The 18,158-nt window shown below is 34.6% G+C and overlaps 2 protein-coding genes across 2 annotated transcripts; both read left to right on the top strand.

The window, feature by feature from the left end:
* Nucleotides 1–3,191: 3,191 nt before the first annotated feature.
* On the top strand, nt 3,192–6,067 carry LOC141631169 (uncharacterized). The gene is made up of 5 exons (XM_074443875.1): nt 3,192–3,689; nt 3,773–3,985; nt 4,073–4,740; nt 5,387–5,635; nt 5,752–6,067. The coding sequence occupies exons 1-5, from the start codon at nt 3,192–3,194 to the stop codon at nt 6,065–6,067; spliced, it is 1,944 nt and encodes a 647-aa protein (XP_074299976.1).
* A 184-nt stretch (nt 6,068–6,251) lies between these two features.
* On the top strand, nt 6,252–7,129 carry LOC141631168 (uncharacterized). The gene is made up of 3 exons (XM_074443874.1): nt 6,252–6,480; nt 6,549–6,637; nt 6,743–7,129. Exons 1-3 carry the CDS (start codon nt 6,252–6,254, stop codon nt 7,127–7,129), a joined length of 705 nt encoding a protein of 234 aa, XP_074299975.1.
* The last annotated feature ends 11,029 nt before the right edge of the window (nt 7,130–18,158 follow it).

The raw sequence follows: 18,158 nt of genomic DNA, 5'->3' as shown, positions 1-18,158 counted from the left end.
TTGTTAAACCCACTACAATCCGGACTGTTCTTAGCCTTGCGGTGTCCAAGTCTTGGCCCATGCACCAATTGGATGTTAAAAATGCGTTCCTACATGGTCACTTGGAGGAAACCGTCTATATGCATCAACCACCGGGTTTTGTTGATAAGTCGTCCCCTACTCATGTGTGCAAGCTTCGTAAATCACTTTATGGCCTTAAGCAAGCGCCCCGCGCTTGGTATCATCGCTTCGCCACATTCCTACTTTCACAGGGCTTCACAAGTAGCAGGTGCGATTCTTCGTTGTTTATTTTTAAATCTGCCTCTGAAACAGCCTATTTGCTCTTATACGTGGACGATATCATCATCACGGCATCCACTCAATCATTGCTGAAATCTATAATTGCTCGTTTATCTCAAGAATTTGCAATGACGGGCCTCGGAAATTTACAGCATTTCCTAGGTATCTCGGTTAAAAGGACCGCCGGTGGTCTATTTTTGTGTCAACAAAAGTACACCAATGACATTCTCGCACGCGGCCAAATGAGCTCGTGTAAACCGTGTACTACACCAGTCGAACCCGGGTCTAAATTAAGTGCTGATGCCGGCCCAAAAGTTGAGGATCCCGCTCTTTATCGTAGCCTTGCTGGCGCACTTCAGTATCTCACAATCACTCGGCCCGACATAGCTTATGCCGTCCAGCAGGTATGCTTGTTTATGCATGATCCCCGTACTACACACCTTGCATTTTTAAAGCGAATACTTCGCTATATTCATGGCACTAGTGACCACGGCCTTACCATCCACCCTTGTCGTTCCCTGTCTCTTACGGCTTACTCTGATGCTGACTGGGGCGGTTGCCCTGACTCTCGTCGCTCTACTTCCGGATACTGCGTTTTCTTGGGTGATAATTTAGTATCATGGTCCTCCAAAAGACAGCCGACGGTGTCTAAATCTAGTGCAGAGGCTGAATACCGGGGCGTTGCAAATGCCGTCGCAGAAACTAGCTGGCTCCGTAATTTATTACTTGAGTTACATGTTCCATTGACACGGTCCACTATTGTGTTTTGCGATAACATCTCCGCAGTATATTTATCTGGTAACCCGGTCCAGCATCAGCGAACCAAACACATTGAGTTAGATATTCACTTTGTTCGCGATAAAGTTAAGCTTGGTGAAGTTCGTGTCCTACATGTGCCCGCGGAATATCAGTACGCTGACATTTTCACTAAAGGGCTTCCTCGTCATCTCTTCACCCGTTTTCGTGCCAGCTTGAGCGCCCGTTCTTCTACCGCTCTAACTGCGGGGGCGTGTTAGCCAAAATATATCGTGTAGATATTTTTGGTAGTATATATTTTGTAATTATACTAATCCTAGTTTCTCTCCTATCTTAGCTAATTAGTTACCATAATCTTAGGTTGTATATTTGACCTTTGACCTTGTATTTACCTATATAATGAAATGAGAAACAACATCCCAATTCAGGGATTATTATCATAACAGTTTTTACGACAAATTTAAGTAAAACCGCCCTATACAAGCATTTGTGTTGTTCTATTTATTACATGTTGTATGATTGTCTAAACATCCTTTTTTGGTGATGAAAAGCCGGTCTCTCTAGCGACGGGTCACATATTGTGACGGAGAAAATGTGATCATTTTATGATAAGGGTAATGATAAATACAACCCATTGGGTTGTATTTAAGAAACCAAAAGAGGAAGTAAATTCTTAATATATGCATTAATTGTATTGATGAATGTGTAATTAGTTCTTAATTCCTAAATGAATACCCAAATTAGAAGGTATTTAATGCTTAAATGAGACTTTGTGAAAATTAAATACGTGCATAGACCGAGAGAATTACAGATGAATAACTGAGAATTAGCCACAATTATTAGTTTAAAGTTCATTGTAATACGAAACTAGATTTTGTGCCCGTACGTTGTACGGGTTATAATATTGATTCGTTTCTAATTGTATCTTCGCAATTGAGAAGCTATGTTTACTTTCTTTACATTACAAATACATTGAAATATTTTTTTTAAAGAATATGAGTATATACAAATAAATTAACATTTTTTTTATGATTTGCGTATAAAAGTTATAATCGTCATGCACGAGTAACTAAATAGCGTTCTGTTTGTAAGTGAGCTTGTACAAATGTAGTTTTTTTTGCATCTGGAAAATTTAAGTTTTTCTTCGTAGAATAAATATTTAATGAGTTAAAAGAAGGTCTTGACTAATTCAATACTAATACTCATATATTATACGGAGTATGTTATATGTTATCTTTGAAGAATAATTATAAATTATTATTATTTTAAATATTTTAAATTACAAAAATAATTGAAAAATCAAGTTTATATATTTTATTAAATTAATATAATTTTTATAAATTCTTCACTATAAGTATGGTAAGTAATATTAATTATAATATTATTATTATTATTGAATATGATTGCTTTTGACAAATAAAATATACCATACCAATCTATATTTTGACATGTATTCTGATTCTACCTCGACCCGTGACGGCGTGACCCGTATAAGCCCACCCATATTTAGTCTGACCCGTATTCGAGTTTAACATGTATGAACCGCCTCACCAACCGACCCATCCAACCCGTTTGAGTGGTCTAGCAAACCTCACCAGCCGACCCATCCAGCCCGTTTGAGTGGTCTAGCAAACCTTGCCTCAAAGTCGTGTGGTAATTATCTAAATTTTGTAGTCTGATCCGTATTCGAATTTAACATGTATGAATTGCCTAAAATTGCAGTAATAATAAGACAAACAAACTCAATTGTTACAGTGGTGTGCATTCTGTATTGGAAATATTAATTCAATTAGTGGTCTTAGTGGGTTTACCACTTCTTAGTGGGTTTACCACAATGGTCTTAGTGGGTTTACCACTTCTTAGTGGGTTTACCACAATTGTCTTAGTGGGTTTACCACTTGTTAGTGGGTTTACCACAATGGTCTTAGTGGGTTTACCACTTGTTAGTGGCCTTAGGAAATGGTCTTAGTGGGCATTTTCTTAGACTACAATATGATGTTTGTTGCACTAGTTTGTTGCTATATAAGCCTTGTAATTTCATTAGAATCAAAGCAAGTAATTTCTTCCTTCCTCATATTTGTTTTGTCACATAAAACTCACAAAATTCACAACAAATTGGTATCAAGAGCTCTAGGTTTCATATCCTAGGACTTGTCATGGCTTCCAATGGAGCAAGCTCAAATGGTTACTCTCAATTGCCAATATTTAAGGGTGTCAACTATCAATTCAGGGAATTGAAGATGAAGACTCTTTTCGGATCACAAGAGCTTTGGGAACTGGTTGAAAATGGGTTTGAAGATACCAAACCGGAAGAACCAGATGCGACTCTTAAGGAGAAGAGAAAGAAAGATGCCAAGGCTTTGTTTATCATTCAACAAGCCTTGGAGGAGGAGTTCTTTTCTCGGATTGCTTCTGCTACTACATCAAAGGAGGCCTGGGATATTCTGAAATCAGAATATCTAGGTGACAAGAAAGTAATCAAGGTGAGATTACAAACTTTAAGGAGAGAGTTTGAGACTTCTCTCATGAGTGACAAAGAGTCCGCACAAGACTATTTGTCCAGGGTATCAAGAGTAGTGCAAAGAGATGAGGGCATATGGAGAGAAAATATCGATGAGCGGGTTGTTGGGAAGGTGTTAAGGAGCCACAAAGAAGTATGACTACATTGTGATCGCCATTGAGGAATCAAATGATTTAGAGAAATATTCATTTGATGACTTGATGGGCTCACTGTTAGCTCATGAAGAAAGAGTCAACAGATCTTCAGAGAAGAAGGAGGAGCAGGCATTTGTCTCCAAGGGTGAGTCTTCCAAGGACGGATCAAACAGTGCCGGAAGAGGTAGAGGAAGGGGAGGTTTCGAGAGGAAGAGGACGTGGCGGGACATCCGCCGCCATCATCGAAACTCAAGCTAAGGACACTCCAAAGGGTCCTATGAAGTGTTACTACTTTGTAACAAGCCAGGTCATAAGGAGGTGAACTGCTGGCGAGAAGGAGAAGGATCGAACACGATCAAAAAGTGAATATTCTTTGAAACAGAAGAAAAGCTTTTTCGACAAGCAATGGGGCACAAGAGACTGGGAATGTCCGTATATTGACAGTGGTTGCTCTAATCACATGTCAAGTACCAAGTCTTTGTTCAAAGACTTGGATGAATCCAGGATAAGCAAAGTAAGACTTGGGGATGATAAGCGATTAAGTGTGGAAGGTGTTGGGATCATTGCGGTCAAAACTGAGCAAGGTAATATTAAATTACTTCATCATGTGCAGTATGTACCTCAATTGGCCTATAATTTGTTAAGTGTTGGTCAATTGCTTGAGTCTGGTTTTTCACTATCATTTGATAATAATTCTTGTGAAATTAAGGATAAAAAATCAAATGAGATAGTGGCCATGACATCAATGGGAAGGAATAAAATGTTTTCCCTTGATTTAGTCAAGTCGATGGGTAGAGCATTGACGATAAAGGAGGATGATAAGGCCAGACTGTGGCATCTTAGGTATGGCCACCTTAATGTTCAAAGTTTGAAACTTTTGAGTAGGAAAGGATTAGTGGATGGTTTGCCTGGGATTGGTGAACTTGGAATTTGTGAGGGATGCATTTATGGAAAACAGTCTAGAGACTCATTTCCAACTGGAAAGGCATGGAGGGCTAGTGAATGTTTAGAATTGGTGCATGCTGATCTTTGTGGCCCTATGCAGACAGAGTCATTAGGAGGAAGTAAATATTTTTTATTATTTACTGATGACTGCAGAGGATGAGTTGGGTATACTTTCTGCGGTCAAGTCTGAGTCATTTGAATATTTCAAAAAATTCAAGGTTATGGTAGAAACTCGAGTGGTAAAAAATTGAAGTGTCCGAGGACTGACAGGGAGGTGAGTTTACTTCCAAAGATTTCACAATTTTTGTGAAAATCGGTGTAAATAGAGAATTGATCGCTCCATATACTCCTGAGCAAAATGGTGTTGCAGAGAGGAAGAATAGAACTGTGGTTGAGATGGCAAGAAGTATGCTAAGGGGAAGAAGTTTACCAAATGATTTATGGGGTGAGGCGTGTCAATCTGCAAAGATATATCTTGAACATCTCACCATCTAGGGCTGTTCAAGATAGAATACCTTATGAGATTTGGAAGGGAAGGAGGCCAAATGTGGAACATCTCAGAGTGTTTGGGTGCATAGCATATTCCCTAGTGAATTTAAGGTCAAAGCTTGATGAAAAGTCAAGAAAATGCATATTTATTGGCTATGCTACTCGATCAAAGGCATACGGTTATATAATCCTGTAAATGGAAATGTAATAATCAGCAGAAATGTTATTTTCTTTGAAGATGAAGTCTGGATTGGTCAAACAGTGATAATCAAAGAGTATTTACATTTGAGTCTGAGTCTAAACCACAGCAGGAAGAAAATCAAAATGTGAATCAGGAGTTGGATGCAATACCAGCTACACCACCAGAAACAAATGAAACATCAGAAGACTCATCTTCTTCTGATGAGTCACCTCCAAGGAAGATGAGATCCATGGAAGAAATTTATGAAACATGTGGGTTTGCTCTAGTCACTGCAGAGCCAATCCACTTTGTTGATGCTTTGCAAAACAAGTTGAGTGGCGACTTGCTATGGAAGAAGAAATAAAGTCTATTCAAAAGAATAAGACTTGGGAACTGGTTGACCTACCAGTTGACAAAAATGTTATTGGGTTGAAATGGGTTTTCAGGACCAAATTCAACACAGATGGGAGTATACAGAAGCATAAAGCCAGACTAGTGGCCAAAGGGTATGCTCAATTGGAGGGGATTGATTTTGAGGAGACTTTCTCACCAAAGGCAAGATTTGAGACAGTTAGAGTCATTTTAGCTATGGCTGCTCAACTCAAACTGACAGTCTATCAGTTTGATGTTAAATCAGCCTTTCTGAATGGAGAATTGCAGGAAGAGGTCTATGTGGAACAGCCACTGGTTTTGTCAAAAGGAAAGAAGAGGGAAAGGTTTACAGTGCTGAGAAGGCTCTATATGGATCAAGCAAGCTCCTGAGCCTGGTACAAACAGATTAGATGCATTCTTTACAAAGAGTGGCTTTGACAGGAGTGAAAATGAGCCAACTTTGTATACCAAAAGAACATCTAATCTTTGGGTTTTTGGTGGTATGTGTGTATGTAGATGACATAATTTATGTCAGTTCATCTCAAGAAATCTTGAATGAATTCGAAAGGCTATGATGAAAGAGTTTGAGATGACAGATCTAGGAAAGCCGCAATATTTTCTTGGATTAGAGGTGAATCGATCAAGAAGGTATCTCTGTGTCTCGGAGGAAGTATGCAAAAGAATTCTCAAGAAATTCAGAATGGAGGATTCTGAAATTGCAATCACACCAATGAATGCAAATGAGAAGTTGCAAAGGGAAGATGGCACTGGTAGTGCGGATGAGAAACAGATTCGGGAGCATTGTGGGTGGTCCGAACTACCTCACTCACACCAGACCGGACATTGCATACGGTGTTAGTGTGGTCTCTAGGTTTTCGCACGTCCAACAAAGCGGCATCTAGGAGCCGCAAAGAGGATTTTAAGGTACATTGCGAGAACAACAGTAGAGAAGGGAATCGGGTATGAAACCTCTGAAGATTTCGATCTGGTTGGATTCACGAGATAGTGGATCAGGCGAAGTCTTGATGACAGAAAAGAGTACATCGGGTCTCGTGTTCATGTTAGGGTCTGGTGCTATTACATGGAGTTCAAAGAAGCAGGACACAAAGAGCATTGTCATCTAGTGAGGCGAGTATGTGGCGGCGAGTGCGGTGGGAGGCAAGCAATCTGGCCGAGAAAAGTTCTTGTCGATTTGGGAATGAACAAAGTAAGGCTACTGTGATATGGTGTGATAACAAGTCTGCTATTGCTATGACTAAGAATCCTGCATATCATGCCAGGACCAAACACATTGAGGTTCAAAGATCATTTTATCGAGGCTTAGTCGGTGAAGGAAAAATTGAGTTAAAGTTACGTGGCACCAATGAACGAGAATGCGATTTGTTTACCAAAAGTTTATTCCAAGCCAAGCATCAGAATTTCATGGAGAAAATTGGAGTTTGCAGTATTTGAATTAAGGGGAGGTATTGGAAATATTAATTCAATTAGTGGTCTTAGTGGGTTTACCACTTCTTAGTGGGTTTACCACAATGGTCTTAGTGGGTTTACCACTTCTTAGTGGGTTTACCACAATTGTCTTAGTGGGTTTACCACTTGTTAGTGGGTTTACCACAATGGTCTTAGTGGGTTTACCACTTGTTAGTGGCCTTAGGAAATGGTCTTAGTGGGCATTTTCTTAGACTACAATATGATGTTTGTTGCACTAGTTTGTTGCTATATAAGCCTTGTAATTTCATTAGAATCAAAGCAAGTAATTTCTTCCTTCCTCATATTTGTTTTGTCACATAAAACTCACAAAATTCACAACATTCTGCAATAACAATGGCAAATAATTTCCATTTCAACAAAACGATGACCAAACACCTTTGCCTTGAAACATACGACGCATACTACACTAACCCATCTGCTCCTCCTTCTTCCTTCGGCCTTGAACCACTCAAAGAGGTCTCTCTCTTCTTCATTCTCCCATTTACGCATTATTTCCGTCTTAACATTAATACGGGTCAAATAATCCCCACTTTACTCAATACGCATTCTATTTCTTGCTTGATCAATTCTCGTCTATTCTATTTAACCCGTTTTAAATTTAAGACTGATATTTAATGACTATGTCCAAAATAGATATTGACCGATTGAAAAATCGGCTAAAGATGGTAAATAGAGTAATTCGAAAGAATTACTATGTTTTGGGGGACGGGAAAATGTAAGTAAAAGATTTATTTACTGGTGATGCAGGGGACGAAAAATAAAATTATTAGAGAAATAACATCAGAGATATAAAAAAGAAAGTATAAAAATAACTTCTTTGAATTAACCAAACAGCCTGAAATATTCAATTGTAAAATTGTCAACATAGCGGTGTATATGCATGTACATTGCGCATCAAGCTAATTATATTACTTATGCACCTATGTCTGCGTGTATATTACACATCTTTGGTCTGTCATTGATGTCTTATGGGTATTGAAAATGTGCTTTTCGGTTTATGTAATGTATCGTTTGGTTGGAGATGAACTCTTTTCATTTCAGTAATGTTGCATCGCTTTAAAATTTTGTTGGAGATTGTTAATTCACCTTTGATGAACTTCCTATCAGATCATATACCTTTTTTGAGGGTAATATGCGATTAGCTATTGGCCAAAGATTTATTATCCTCCTCGATCAACTATCTTCTTAGTTTCTTGTTCATATGTTTTTCTTGTAAGATGAAAAGTGACGTCTTTTACTGATTGTTCTTCCTTGCTGCGGTTTAGTTCACGAGATTGGAAGGCAAAGTTGAAGCTTCCACCACAAGATAGCAACAGTATATAAACAATAGTTCGTCCCTGATAATTTCTTGTTGTTCACCCAATCGCTTGTAATTTGTCCCTCATCAATTTCTTGTTGTTCGATGCAAAACTTATTGATCCGGAAACAATAATGACAACAAATTGCAAATCACCTCATAAATTCTTGAACTCAAATTTCTCGCCGTCTGAATCCAAATACATGCCACCAGAAGTACTGACTCAAATATCCTTGCATCTTAAATATAGCCGTCTTAACTGCGACAAGGATAAAAAACTTTTAGTCCTTAAAGAACTCGGTCAGCAATAGAGAAAAGAGGTGCTCTTTGACAGTTGTTCAGGCAAACACTCTTGAAAAAACCGGTCGTATATTTAAGAAAACAGGTGCTGCACATGGATACTTCATTTTAGGGCGTTGTAATGGTTTGCTATTAGTGGTGCAACGATGTGGTCCTCTTCACCAGAAAGAATTGAGATTGACGTTGCACATGCAATTAAAAACAAAGTTGTATATATATGTGTATGATTCTTTGGAGATTTATCTTAGTTAGGATTCAATCTTAGTTAGGATTCAAAAATAAAACTCAATCTTTATCTTTTTTTGTAATTTACTATATCTTTTATTTGATTAGTTGATTAGCTCAAAATAATTATCTTCAGCTGAGTTTATTATTAAAAATAAAAATCAATAATTATCTTCAACTGAGTTTATTATTAAAAATAAAAATCGTGTTGTAAAAAAGTTGGAGTCTCTAGAATTGTCTGAAAAAAGCCTCTTTTATATATATACTAGATTTAATGCCCGTGCGATGCACGGGCCTGTTAGTAAAATTTTCAAAGTAAAATCTCGATTTTAATAAAATTGTGTACGCCTTTTAATTTATTTGTTTTTTTTCATCTTTCTATTTGTTTTTAGGTGGCCTCCAAAATAGTACTTTGACTGTAGATTCCGATTTGTATATATTAACATCGTATTTCATGAAATATTTTTTCCATATTATATATGTAAATATTTTATTTTAATCTAAAACTTGTTTTTTCTTTTAACTAATAAAAAGTCAAACATTGCTTCCTTTAACTCTCAAAAACGTATGGAAAATATGTAAAGATGAAAAAATGAGAGAATATTTATACAACCTTCGTATCATATCACAAATTCTCATTTATAAGAGAAAAATAAAATGCATATATATATTAGCAAAGGGCTTGTCTTTTATCTTATCGCAAGTAGCGTGTGTTTGCTTTTGCCGTTTTAAGTCTTTAAGACGGAATCTCCGGGCAAAATCCAGGGATTTTCTTACAACATTCCTCGCCATAATATAAGAGCGTAAGGAAGAGTCGTTTCGAAGGGTTGACTTGCTCAGTCTCATATCGACCCTAACCTTAGTCAGTCCCATAACCTCATAATGATATGGTGCCCGGTGCCGATTCATTTTCCACCCTCTCACATGTATCCCTTATTATTGAGGTCCCCACTTATTCTATGGGATGTATCCATTATTTTGTGGGCCCGCATTTATTGCATGTGAGAGGGTGACGCCTAAATTGGGCGCCACCGAGTGGCGCCATATCATTATCCATCTTTTAATCAGCCAAAGCGTCCTTCTCATTAATATGCACTTGGAGCAGTTTCCTCTCTCTCTCGTTTTTTAGTTGTTCCTTGGAACGAAGCCGATGCCGAACTATAAATAGCCTCACGGGTAGCAGGGTAACATGATCATCGTTATTGAATATCACAATATACGCATCCCTTTTCTTTCTCATAATAATTGAAATTACTCGTGGTTAAGTCATCGCAAGATTCTTCAAACTTTATCTCCTCTATGTACGTTTAGATAGTGGTAACACAAAATTTCTTTATTAATAGATTTGTACTCGTACTCCCTATGTTTTATATATAGAACAAATTTGGTACTCCATGTGAGATCACTTATGTATTAGCAAAAGATTTATCAATTGAAATTTGGTAGGGTAAGAATATTATTCTACGTACTGCATGCATGCGAGATTTTTAATCTTCTTAAATTAATCAAACTACTTGTATACTCATACAAAAGAAAGACTACTCAGACAAAAGAAAGACGGTTGGTCTTATTTAAGACCGTTTCAACTTAAAAATCTCTGAAACTCCTTTTATTTCCATCTTTTTTTTTAATTGGATGTGAAAATCGTTTTCACGTTAAGACGGTCTTAAGAATTATGAAAAATAAGAACGACAAATTAATGTGTCAGCTCTCAACCACTAAATCGAAAAGGAAGATAATTGTACATAGCAAATAAAAGTATATAACTCAAATAGTTGGCTTTTCAGCTTGGAAGGGACTTGGAGATAGCAGTTTGTACCAATATTAATCATACCTAATAAATTGTTTGAACACTGTTCATCCATGAGCTCAACCATCATGTTATACGCTTACTCTAATTTTATTTGTACCTGCAATATCAATGCACGTACTATTAATACATACGATAACCCTATATAATTGCAAAATACAACTTTGTTGGAATATGATAAACACGCATAATATATACTTTATCTATATAACACGGTTATGCTTTATCCTTCTATAAGAGAATCAATATACAAGCGCAACATAATATAAATATAAATGGAACAATAGTGAATTAAATTAAACAAATCAGTAAGGAGAAGAAGATAGATAAGCAGGGAAGAATTTGATTTGTGTGCGCTTATATAGTGCTCCATATGCACATCGTTGCAAAGTTGTTTGAAGTATTTGTGGTGTAATTAAACTTTCTTTCTTTTCATATTGTGATTAAGTTTCAGAGTCTCCGTCAAATATTATCACTATCCCAATTTTTTTTTTTTTTTTTTTTTAATATTAAGTAGTTCATATAACATGGACTCTCTAATATCGCTCGAAAAAAGCTTTCTTTATTAATATAGATTAGATTTAATGCCTGTGCGATGCACGGGCCAGTTGTACTATTATGTTTTATAAGCCGCTGTTGAACATTACGTTTATTATCACGTGTTATCTCGATATTTGCAATAGTAAATTTGTATGTATTTAACAACTAATAGATCATCTCAACAATAGCGAAAGTTTATTAATCTTAGGAAACGCAATAAAAATTAAGAATAAGTTACATCAAATTATGTAATATCCAAATTAAATTATTTTAGTAGTGTTATGTATGTTAGGTAGTAATCAACAAAATTAGCAAAATTTTATATATCAAAATTGGTAAAAAAATGCACGTAGTTGAGGAAAATTATAATATCATATGATATTCACAAATTTTCATTATAGATGGAAGATATTCGTCTATAGTTATAAACGGGAAAATATTCACCCATTTTAAGCATAAGACAAACAACAAGTTGTATGATAGAACCCAAAAATATCACCACTTTAAGCATATTTTACCCGTCTTTTACTTTAGATGGATATATCCGTCTATAATGAGACTAATGGTATACATTAGATAGTAACGTAGAAACAGTTGGGAGTCCTAAAAAAGTGAGTCCGCAAACCTACAAAGGCCACCGTGATACGAAGTTACAAACGGAGCAAATGAATATCAACTACTGCTTTTATTTCGGCTATTTATTTACTTTTTATATTTATATTATGAGGGGTATTTTAATAAAAGTAAATAAATAAGGGACATGCTAAATCCCGCACATCATACTACTAATTCCTGCACATTTTTCTCTTTTATACCGAGTATACCCCTCTCACATTTCACAACCATTGAGAGAGAATTGAAAAAACCCAAAAAAAATAAGAAAACACACTATATTCTTCCCTTTATCTCACCGCGCCAACACCAACGCCGACCGAACAAACAAACACCGTATTCCGACGATGGCCAACGCCTGCCCACTGCGCCAACAGACGAACACCTAACTCTGACGATGGTAGTCGACGACTATGAATTTGATTAAATGTATAATTAACATTGTTTTGCTCAATCACAATAATGTTAATAGAAATTGGGGAATGCCATGGCAAATGCTTCAGTGTTTAGGCGAGTTATTGATGGCTTAGTTTGTACGATGTATTCAACATCTTAGGTGCAATCTGAGTTAACAATGTGCAGTTGAAGGAAGATGACAAATTGAAAGAAACCCTAATTGCAAATTTCTTACTTCGTATTTGTTCTTTAAATCAATATTCACTAAATCAATATTAAGGCGTGTATTAATTGATGAATTGGTTTAGTTTTGTAAGGAAGATAACCTTTTAAATCTGTTTTTAAGAGAAAGGGTAAAATTGGAATACTATGATAAAGTATGCAGGATTAAGTAAAACCTCGTGCGGAATTTAGCAAATGCGATAAATAATTAGGAAGAAGAAAGGATAAAGTATTACTCCCTCCCACAAATAAATATATAATGAAAGTGCTCAATTCTCTATAATAAGCTGTATAACTATATTTATATAGAGAGAAGGATATGTTTAATTAAAATTCATGGTTAGTGTCCCTTCAACTTACTCTGCCCTGTGTGGGAGATCGCTTACTTGGTGTCAAGGGCTCAAGGCAGATAACAGTCATTGTTACTCAAATCTCCTGCGGATGTAGTCTTTGTGTTATGATTCGAAAAAGATCTATCATCAACATCAACATGATAAATATAATTCACTAAAAGAAATCATGAAATAAAACTAATTTCTAAACTCTAAAGACACAAGTCACACAACTCATTAGATTGAAAATTTACGAAATATAGTAATAAGCAATATTAAAAAAAAAAAAAAAAAGGTAGGCACGCAATCGTCACAAAGGGAAAAATAATGCGAGAGAGGATCATATTTCATGTTTGATTCAACGTTATAAGCACCATGACAAAAATAATGCCCATAAAAACATCGAATTATGAAACAATAAACGTATTACGTATATATAACCTAATACGATTAAATGGGCTTATTGTATGTTCATATAAGACTCAAGAGGGTTGGTTATTTGGTCGTAGCAAAGCGAAGCTTAATGTCGATTCGTCGTGATCAATCTTCATGCATATCTCACAATCATGTTACCGGCAAACAAATAATAGAACATAGAGATAAATAAGCTTTTCCCGTATTATAATAGAATCGTAAATAAATTTATAGAATAGGAACATGATAACTAAAGAAAAAAAAGAAAAAACTCATGATAACAAAAGAACTAATGAGCATAGCGACTTGTTAGGGGTCTTTAGGGGGCAAAGCGCTTTTATATAGGATATTCACTATTGCAACCAAAATTAATCATGTTTATATTTCTTGCCATTAAAACACAAATAGTAAAACCAAATTATATTTCGAATTAAAGTTTAACGTACCTGGCTCAATCCAAAAAAAACGCATATATGTTTCCTACGAATACAAACATTCAAAGAAACTGTAATTTGAAGACTAAAGAATCCGACCTCGTTCCTATTAGGCAGTCGAAGCTCCAGAAATTAAATACCGTATTTTAGTTGGTCTTCATATATATTTCCTGAAATAAAAACAAAGATTATTTAGTAAACATACACCTAATGATAATAATCGTTAATAAACAAACAAAATATAGGAACTTGAAACTAATTTTTTTTTCGGGTGGGGTGGAGTGGGGGAGGGGGTTAGAAGCAAAATATTGATCCATATATAGTAGTGTAGATTTTGATTGTTTGAACTTTATAAAACAAACGTAATTAGCTTTTGTTTTAGTTTAGGATTCATATTGTACCATAACAAACTAATAATTAATTTATTGCTCCATATCTTATTTCAATAATTATTATCTTAAATATTATCTCTTATTTTAAGTCGTTCGAAATAGTTGGAGTCTCTATAAACGCTCGAAAAAAACTTCCTTTATTAATATAGACTAGATTTAATGCCCGGGCGATGCCCGGGCCCTTTTGTAATATCCTGTTATTATAATGTGATAATATTACTTTTATGAATAGGAGCTTAACTTTTATCAACTGAACATACTAAATTTAAAGGGATTGACCTTATTTTCAAAAGAACATGACCTAACCACTAATTTGCCACTAATTCAAATCTAACTTGTGATAGCAAGTAAATACACTTTGCTCAGTTGCAGATATTCTTTAACCGCAAATTCTCATTTGTATAATTCTTATTAGTTGATTTAGATAACAAAGATAATTCAAGCAAACAATAGAGAGGAAAATAATCATCCAGCTACGTCCAGTTCCTTACATATGAAAAACTAACACGATAAATTTATAGATACATGTACGACTATATTTAATCAGGTTTAGCTAAATTCATCGAATCAAGTTAGATAGCTCTATTACTTCTTTTGTTTCTGCTTAAGAAACCAACTTAACTCAAAATTCCTTCTAAAACAAATGAGTAAAACCTCCAAAATTACATAGTAGATTACAATTCTATAGCTTTACAAATTATAATTATTACCCTTAACTCAAATTTTTGAATAATGGTTCTCAACACACTTCTAATACAATAAACATTGTGTTTTTCATCCTAACACACTTCTAATAAAGTAATGCCAATATGATTTTATCCTTAAATTTACATAAATCCTAACCAAAATCTAAAAACTATATGCCCCATACATGTACACTACTTAACCGTTATAACTCAACCCCATGGCACTATTTGTAAATTTACATAAATCCTAACCAAAATCTAAAAACCATATGCCCCATACACTACTCAACCGTTATAACTCAACCGCATGGCACCATTTGTAAGTTATTTTGACATTGTTAGTCTCGCATCCCTGAAACGAAAAGCAAAATATAAAATAGATTTAATCCCACTTTTTAAAGTAAAGCCTCCAGATTAAGCATTTAAAAAGAATATTTCAAATGTCTAATTTTTCTTACTTCTCTAACCCCTTTGAGATGTCAAATTTTGTATGAGTGTTGAACTCTTGTACCAACTTTTCTTATTAAATACTCCGTATAAATTAGATTTAAATCAACTTAATCAACTTTTAAATAATAAACCCAAGTATTCCGTATTTATCAATCCGAAGCTACTACAAACCTATATTTTCAAAAGGATTACTAACACGTATTTGGTGCTCTGTGGTCATGCAATTATAAGAGTATCCGGATACCTCGATCGAAACATATAAAAGTCAATTACTTACACAGTTATATTATCCAAAGAGAATATTTTCTTATCGGCTCAGCTTAGGTAGAAGAAGAAAATAGTATGCAAAGTGCCGTTATTTGCCGAACGATCCGTTGAAGGTTTTTAATATATAAAAAAAAAAATTCTACGTGATTACGCATGTAAATATTAGTCTTTAATTAGGAGTATATTTTAAGAAAAGAAAAAAAAGCTCAAAATTTTCCATGTATGTTAATAATGTATGTAATTACAGCTCGCTAATAACACCAAGCTTTATGCCAATTTCATGTGATAAAACTGAACTTGTGTAATTGTGTGCGTAGATTTGTATCATTGTACTAAACTTGTGTACAAACATGAATATGCATGGTAATAGATACTCTAACTTTTGAAGGTAACGAATATGCACATCTATTTAGAGTATCACAAATTCAATTGCATGTAATTTTGTCATTAGTAATTTTGTAAGTAAAATTGAGTTATTGCTCGCCCGACCTTTATAATATGAGTCAGTAAAAAGCAATAAAAAATGAATTTAAGTCAACAAAAACTTTATAAACTATTATGTGAACTAATTATTACGGAGTATTAAGATGAATGTCGAACTAATATTTGGAAGCACGATATGAAGCGGTAGCGCATAATATTAGAAAGTAGAGGCAAATTCAAAGTATAAGTCTTTTATCTTAATTACCTTATTTGTGTTACGATAACAAAGTCTCCAAATTCTCTTGCAACTTTGGCCATTACGAACGTATAACCTAGAACAATTTATCATCAACCTGCATCATATACAAATAATCTATATCAGTGAAAATAACTATAATCATTATTGATCAAAACGAACAAAGCACAAACATAATCAACTAAAAATAGATTATTTCATGAGGGAATTATTATTGACATCTAAGATCAAGGCGATATTTATATAAAACGGATAGTGTTCTAATTGTATTGGAATTGTCTTCAACTTAATCTAGGATTAAAGATTAATTCGCTGAGTTTTGAGCTTATATAAACACTAAAGCTGTGGAATTTAGTGGTTTGGCTTCTATACAATTTGTCAATTATAGGGCTCTTACTTCACCTATGTGACGTATGAAATGTGAACATGTTATAGTAATGTTTTAGATTCCTTATGATAATAATCTCTCAACCAAATTCGTATAATTATATACAGTAATTATAACTCATAATCTCATATAGCTTAGGGTAGTAGTGTAGTTCTAGGAATCTAAAGTAATTTTATTATAATTATATTTGAACTGAGGTGTATGCTCTGAAAACATAATAGTACTCCGTGTAAGTTATTTGAGGCAAATCACTAAATTTAACTAAAATTAGGATATCATACGGAGTATTATTAATTAAAAGTAAAATAGGTACTCTCTAATAGTTGGACTCTCTAAGTAGTTCGTAAAACTTGGAGTCTCTATAATCGCTCGAAAAAAGCTTCCTTTATTAATATAAATAGATAGATATATTGATTGTATTGTTGTTAAACTTATTTAAGAGTTTTTGTTGTACTTAGTATATAGTTTAATGCATGGTAGTATGGTACCATACAAAAATTTAGAACTTTGTGACGATGGCAACATTTATCATAAACTGATAAATGATGGATTGACATGACCTAAAAAATAACTTTTGGTTTTTTTTTTTTTTGTTGTTGTTGTTGTCAGCAGTAAAAAAAAGGTATCCTTTTTATTTCACCATCGATATATCATTGTAATTTTACTAAAAATTTCATTTTCTTCTGAGTTTTTATATTTCTAACTAATCTTTTAAATGGTGTTACTCGACTAGCTAGCCCGATATTAACGCACCTATGACCTATCAAAAGAAGCTTATTGATTACAAACAATGATGCCCTAAAACATTTGGGTTGCAATCAACACAATGTAGTCGCAATTTATAAAGGTCGAGAGATTTGGGCTCAATGTGATATCCAAGATCCTTGACTTAGGTTTAAAGTTGTGGACTGATGTTATATATTTATTTATTTAATGCTCTACATAAAAAAAATAGCGTATTTATATTTACAGAGGGTGATTTTGTTACTTTAGACGACTTTATTCTTTACCTGTAAATAAGCACAAATAATTTCAGCCATTGTTGTGATATGACCCGGCAATGCCCGGGCATGAAATCTAATCTCTTAGCAAAAAAAATTAGTCTATGTATGGAATTCGAACCTAGGGCAATTGGTAGAAAACCAAAGCCTTTATCGTTGAACCATAAGCTGTTTGTTGTACATTTAATAGAATAATATTTATTTATCTATTATTCAGCGATAATTGGGGTGTCTTCTAAACTATTTCTTTTATGTTTGGGGTAGCGTCCGCCACCCGTTGCTACTAGGTGGGCCCGTCCCTGCGTGTGAGTATTATATTGATAAAGAACATATGTGGGGTTGGCTGATAGGAGAGATGGATGAATAATTAGGAGTTAAATAATGAATTGTAGGCCACAAATATTAAAGTAATGAATAAAATAAGAGAAAAAGAGTTGAGTGAGGTTTGGTGATAATAGAGAGGAATGAATAAAATAAGAGTAAAAGTTTACCAAAAATAGAAAGGGGAAGAAAACCTGAATAATCCGTTTTAGAAAATAGGGAAAAAT

Source organism: Silene latifolia, chromosome Y (assembly GCF_048544455.1).
Source record: "Silene latifolia isolate original U9 population chromosome Y, ASM4854445v1, whole genome shotgun sequence".
Taxonomy (NCBI): domain Eukaryota; kingdom Viridiplantae; phylum Streptophyta; class Magnoliopsida; order Caryophyllales; family Caryophyllaceae; genus Silene; species Silene latifolia.
The sequence above is the reverse complement of the archived record's forward strand: the minus strand, read 5'-3'. Positions and strand labels throughout refer to the sequence as shown.